General features: G+C 34.1%; 1 protein-coding gene across 1 annotated transcript in view; it reads left to right on the top strand.

The window, feature by feature from the left end:
* Positions 1 to 209: 209 nt before the first annotated feature.
* LOC114347092 (metabotropic glutamate receptor 2) overlaps positions 210 to 7,016 on the top strand; it is a 265,338-nt gene continuing 258,531 nt past the window's right edge. The window contains exon 1 of the mRNA XM_028297829.2: positions 210 to 519. Within this exon, the coding sequence (XP_028153630.2) occupies positions 210 to 519 (310 nt within the window). The remainder of the gene's footprint in view (positions 520 to 7,016) is intronic.

Raw genomic sequence — 7,016 nt, 5'->3', positions numbered from 1 at the left:
CAAATAGTGACGAAAAAAATTTAAAAAAATTTGTACAAGATAATTTTACCAATAGCAACTTTTTCAACTACAGGCGTCTTGAAATTAAAAAAAAAAAGTATAAAAACGACCCACCCTACTGCACACGTTGTTTTTTCTTCCCGTGTCAATAACTTTGTAGATCATTGTATTAAGTTATGTCTGCATATCATATCTCAATGTTCTGAAACATGTGCATTCAAGTCATGTATAATTCCACCATAAAACTAAACAATCCTTTGTATACTGCGTACTCCTTTAAACATCACGTAAAATCCCCTTTCCAACATAACAACCTTTCCTATCCCGGTCATCGGTCAGCAGGAAATAAAGTAGTTTATTTTTTTGCAGGTTTAAGCGGAGATCGCTTCCACTTCGACGAGAACGGTGATGCTCCTGCAAGATATAACATCAAACATTTCAAACAAGTTTCGGAGGGGAAATACGCATGGATAACCGTTGGCCAGTATCTCGAAGGAGAACTTCAGCTCAATATGTCAGGTAAGAAGACATAATATCTTTCTGTTACACTTGGTTAAGGTTCAATTAAAAACTGCGGATGTTTTAAGAAATTACGTTTTTTTTTTATTTTGAATAAGTTTGTGAATGTATGAATATAAACGTAAAAGAGCAAAAATTATTTCAAATAACTGTCAACTTTGTGACATAGTCCATTGAAATGTTACATTTAGTGTGCATTTCTTAGAGGAGTCAATTTTATTTTTTTAATATGTAGGGGGGTTCACTAGAAGCTTAAGTTCAACTTTTTGGGGTTGAGGCCCTTGTCCCCCAGCCGCCATCTTGGAAAAAGAGGTGCAAAGGGCTTTCGCGCTGTATCTCGTAAACTAGCTACTCTACATAAAATTTAATTTCACATAAAATGAATCAAATTAAATTTTCTACAATTTTATATCTATTACTTTTTATCGTAAAGTGACCAACAAAAAAGTTATAAACAAAAATAAGAGAAAATTTTCTAAGAAATTTCTTTTTGGAGGTTATAACTTTTTTTACGTTCATTTCACAATAAAATAACATCATAGCGATTTTGTAGAGGATTTTTCAATAAACAATTTTCACTATAAAGTTGTTTAATTCTATTTATTATCTAGGTTTAACAGCGCTCCAAACTTGACCAGATTCTCGAATTCTCATAAAAAAATAATGTTTTTCTATTTATAATATTAGACGAGCGGCATTAACCGTTATGCCAATCACGAAAATCAAATTTAAGGTGAATGATCAATTTTGGTCTATTTTTATGTTTTCGAGGTCGCTGAATCCGAATATGAAGTTTATTTTTATCTAGAGTTGGTGGAACATGTTAAAAAATAAATTTTATACAAAAATGCCAAAAATCAATTTTGATGATTTTTCAAATTTACCTCGCTGTATCTTTGGTCGCTGTAAATATTTCCTTTTAAAAATTTTACTGTCTCATCTTTGAAGTATGTAGATAACAATGAAATTTGTCCAAAATGTTTAAACACATTAAAAAAGGAGTTGTTAATTTATTAACATTTTGTCATCATATTTCGATAGTTTCATGTTTACTTAAAAAAGTTGAGTGACAAACTTTTTAGTTTATAATTTTAACCAACACAACAATAAAATATAGTTCATGAGGAAGTTTTTTGAAAAATTTTAAGTCAAAATATATAATAGGAAAAAGTTATGTTACTTCATATACAAGCGGCACACCCCAAAAACGCTTATATCTCGAGATCTTGACCACGTTGTGGTGAATAGCTAATTTTTATCATACTTTATGATTTTGATATCAAAACTCGTTTTTTTGCTCTGCTTAAGAATTTTGCATTTCGCGGTTGCTTCATTCTTCTTCTGAAGCGGCGAATTTGTCCTCAAACAACTTCTTGGGCCGTTTCTATATATGCTTAGAGTTATAAGTTTTATAGTGGGAAGAAAGGTCAAAAACAGATTAATAATAGCATAGGAATGTTAAAATCATAATAAATTGTATGAATAAAAAATATATTTAGATAGCAAAGTAAGCCTAACTTTTGTTTTTATTGTATCCCTATGAGCATTCGAGAATCTGGTCGAGTTTGGAGCGCTATAAAACCTATATAAATAAATAGAATTAAACAACTTTATAGTGGAAATTGTTCGCTGAAAAACACTACAAAATTGCTTTTATTCCAAAATGAACTGAAAAAAAGTTATAACATCCAAAAGGAAACTTGTTAAAAAAAATTTACATATTTTTGGTTATATCTTTTTTGCTGGTCACTTGACGATAAAAAGTAATAGAAACAAAATTATGTAAAATTTAATTTGCTACATTTTATGTTTAATTAGATTTTCCGTAGGGTTGGTAGTTTACGAGATATAGCGCGAAACCCCTTTGCACCCCATTTCCAAGATGGCGACCGGGGGACAAGGATGGCGACCCCAAAAACTTGAACTTAAGCTTCTACTGATCCCCCCTACACATTAAAGAAATAAAATTGACTCCTCTAAGAAATGCAAGGTACGGCCTAAAAAATGTAACATTTTAATGGACTAACAATTTATTGAAATATTGACTGACTGATATTGGGGGAATAATATAAAACATAATTTTATTTACTGAGTAGTGTAATCTCAGGGTTTTGTATTAACCATCTATAGACGAAAGGATTTTAGGGGTCGTATAAAATTAAAGGGCAGGCGATACTCTTAAGCTGCAGTGAAAGCAAACCGTCTAGGAGAAGTAACGCTCCAAAATCAAACCCTGGCCCTCCAAGGCAGCGGTCTAACCCCTCGGTACTCGTCAAAAATCTTAAAGGTTAAAAAATCCAAAATCCGGCCTCGGAACAGGACTGATATACGACGACGAAAAATGCTACGGAAAAGGAAAATGATTTTTGCGACATGGAACGTCCAAGGAATCTCAAAGAAAACTCAAGAAGTCTTAGAAGAACTGAACAATATGAAGATAGACATAGCTTTTATTACAGAAACCAAACGGAAAAGTCAAGGATCGGAAAATCTAGGTAAATACGACCATTTCTCTATCGGAGTAACAAAAGAACGTAGAGCTCAACAAGGAGTCTCAATTATGGTACACCGTCGCTTGAGAAAATACATAGCATCATGGGAACTCATCAATGAAAGAATGATAAAAATGAAAATGTGTATAAAAGGATACAGAATGACGATTCTGGGCGTAAATGCAATCAACGACGATGCTATTTTAAATGTGAAAGATAACTTTTTCGAACACCTGAGTGAAGAAATCACAAAGGTGGGAAACACGAGAGAAATAATATTCCTAGGAGACCTCATCAGCAGATTCGGGAAAAAGAACAACGGCAAAGTAGTTGGCAGATATGGAGAAGATAACGCAAACAATAACGGAGAAAGGTTAATAGATATCTGCGACCAGAATGGACTTAAAAAAATGAATGGATATTTCCAGCATAGAAATATTCATAAATCTACGTGGACTCAGGAAAAACTCAACTTAACATCAGTTGTAGACTATGTCATTCTGAAACAAAAAAGTCGACTGAAAACAACAAATGTGAGAGCATGTAGAGGACCAATTTGCGCAGTGACCACTCTCTCCTACGTTCAGATATTTCATTTCCACCGAAAATAGAAAAAGAAACGCCGCAAGGTAATCATTCAAATGAACAGCTCCAAGAAGTACGATACAGTTTGAATAGTTTACAACAAGAAAGTGTTAAAAACCCATATAAACGTAGACTGGAAGAAAAACTAATTGAAACGGAAGATAATACCAGAAATGTGAATCAGTCATACGAAAACATCAAAGAATGTATACACGCCGCTGCCTTAGAAGCACTAGGGCGATATGAAAAAACCGTACATCAAAAACGTATTGGTGGGATCAAGATATTTCGCAGGAAATGACAAAGAAAAAAGAATTGTATCAAAAATATCTGAACACGAAAACGTGGAAGGGAGAATACAGACATTATAAAAGAATGCAAGCGAGGATCAGAAGAAAAATATGTCAAAAGAAAAACGCATCCTGGACACAAAAGTGTACCATGCTAAATACATACATAGGTGGAAGCCAAAGTTCAGAAAGTTGGAAATTATTAACAAAATTTAAGAAACGACAAAGAAAGACATTATTCATTCCATATCACCACAAACTTGGGAAGGACACTTTGAAGCTTTACTAACAGAGACAAGAGAGCCCTTTAAACGGATACAATCCAACGGTATACAAGGCGTCAGGTTGATAGGATCACCAATCAGAGTAAATGAGAGAGAAGTCTAAACCATATGCAAACAGTTGAAGAATGTCAAATTACCGGTCCCAGGAAATATAGCTCCGGAACTCATCAAATATGGACATAAAGTTCTAATTAAGCGGCTAAGACAACTTTTCCAGCAATGCTTAAATAACCATGAACTACCTGAAGAATGGAAATAGTCACATCTGAACACTATCCACAAAAAGGGAGATAAATCAAAACCTGAAAACTATAGAGGAATTGCAGTCACTAGTAGTATCAGCAGAATATATGGAAAACTTATTAAAAATCGAATAGAAGAAGAATACCAAAATATGGAAGCCGAAGAACAGGCTGGTTTTCGCGCAGGTCGATCTACAATAGATCATGTTTTCTCCATCATTCAGATAATTGATAATAAAAGAAAGTTGCTCGTGGGCAAGAAGTCCATCTGATGTTTGTAGACCTTAGAAAAGCATATGATAGTGTCCCGCTTGTTAAATTATGGGAGGCACTGGAGAAAACAAATGTAAATATACAATTGGTTTAAGCCATAAAAACGTTGTACTACCAACAAACAACAATAATTAAAACGGGAAGTCTCATAACACCTGGATTCACAGTAAATAAAGGACTAAGGCAAGGATGCTGTATCTCACCAACACTATTCAAAATATACCTCGAAGCAGCACTTAACAAATGGAAGAAAAACATGTACGAATATGGGCATACCAGGTGATCATCGCACAGGATTCTGAAAATCTTAGTTACGTGGTGCGAAAACTATTAGAAGAGTTTACAGAGTGGGGCTTAGAAGTGAATATAGAAAAAGCTGAATACATGAGTATCGGAGGAGACCAGCACAGCCTCCGAGTAGAGGAAAATCAAGAAATAAAATTATGTGAAGACTACAAATACCTGGGAGTAAAGATCACTCAAGACAGAAAATTAGATGCGGCTATTAAGGAACGAAATATACAGGGAAGGAAAGGCATATCCTTACTGAACAGCGTACTGTGGGATAAAAATATTTCTAAGGAAAATAAAAAAGAAGATAAAACACTATAATAAAAAGCATTACAACTTATGTATGCGAAGTTTGGCCCCTAAAAGACAAAACAGAGAAAATGCTTAGAGCAACAGAAATGGACTTCTGGCGCCGTGCGGCGAGAATATCTAGACGCGACAAAATAACAAACGACAGAGTCCGAGAAATCATGGGGATTACACATACTATTGTTGACGACATCAGGACGAAACAACTCAGCTGGTACGGACACGTAAGGAGAATGCCGGAGAATAGAATACCAAGACATATCCTCGAATGGCAACCAAGAGGAAGAAGAAAGGCCACAATTTTACTAAACAAATTATTTTATTAACGTTTCGACGCCCAAATCGGGTGTCGTTTTCAAAATACAAAAAATATTTTTTGTATTTTGACAACGACACCCGATTTGGGCGTCGAAACGTTAATAAAATCAATTTTTTAGTAAAATTGTGGATTATTTCCCATCAAAACTAGTTAATTGCAAAACTGCCACAAGAAAATAGCTTCAGAACAATTAAGGAAATAATGGAACTCTACAATGAACCAAGCATAATACAAAAATTAAAATCCCTTTGAGCACGTTAGATGGGACATGTTTATAGGAACCCCACAAACAAATACGCAAAAAAGTACAGTGGAACCCCGATAAGTCGGCCCCCGATAACCCGGAAGTCCGGCTAACCCGGACCGATTTTTATCAGACAAACATTACAACAATAAAAATGTATGTCCTTTATGCTGGATTTTCCAATTTCTTTTCAACATCTTAAAATATTTTCTTTTATCTTTCCTTATAAACATATTGTTCCAATACTATAATATCTTATATTTTTCAGGCTAATTTTATTTATCATAATAAACTTTCTTCGTAAAAATTTGTCGCTTTAGCGAATTCCTATGTAGTTCATTCGTTTCAATTTTCAATGTCAAACACATTATACAATGAGAGATAATGCGTATTTGTGTAATTTAATACATAATAAACCTTAGTAAAAATGTGTTATCGAAACCAACAGGCATCTGTAGTAACCTTTATTACTTGAAACTGTCTTAGCATTGTTTAGAAAAAACTATTAAAAAATTATTTTTCAAACAATGGTCTTAGTCTTCACTCTTATTAAATAACATAAGTTCGTTCTCGTTGCGAGACGGTATTGTGTGTAGTAAAGTCGCATTGTTCGTTCCGTTCTGTAATCGTTCGTAAATATATTCAGATTTTGTGTTTCCGTGATTTTTTGTCTACGTAATGGCAATAAAACTTAAAATGTTGTTTTTGTTTCAAAATGATAACAAAAGACAGTTTGGACTATCGGTGCAAAGATAAGAAAGCTAAAAATGAGACTCTCGACGACGCTTTGTATGTGTGGAACGCGAACGTGGTTTACAAGTGTCTGTGTGCCAATTATAACGGAGTTTATCTGTAAGCATACCATATTTTAATAATTTTTACCATTTTCTCCGGCTAACCCGAATTTTTGATAACCCGGATCGGCCGCGGTCCCGATTAATCCGAGTTAACGGGGTTCCACTGTATTAGCAGCGCCGAAGAGGAAGGTTAGAACAGGTAATTTCTACTGTAACATCATAAAAAATTCGAAAATAAAAAACATACATTTTACGTTCTGATGGAAAACCTTGACCAAAAAGAGGGTTAAATAATATAAGTACCAATATCCTGGAATGGTTAAGGATTGAGTACATACATCAATAAAGATTAAAATCGAATGAATACAATG

This window comes from Diabrotica virgifera, chromosome 9, assembly GCF_917563875.1.
Source record: "Diabrotica virgifera virgifera chromosome 9, PGI_DIABVI_V3a".
NCBI classification, from domain to species: domain Eukaryota; kingdom Metazoa; phylum Arthropoda; class Insecta; order Coleoptera; family Chrysomelidae; genus Diabrotica; species Diabrotica virgifera.
The sequence above is the reverse complement of the archived record's forward strand: the minus strand, read 5'-3'. Positions and strand labels throughout refer to the sequence as shown.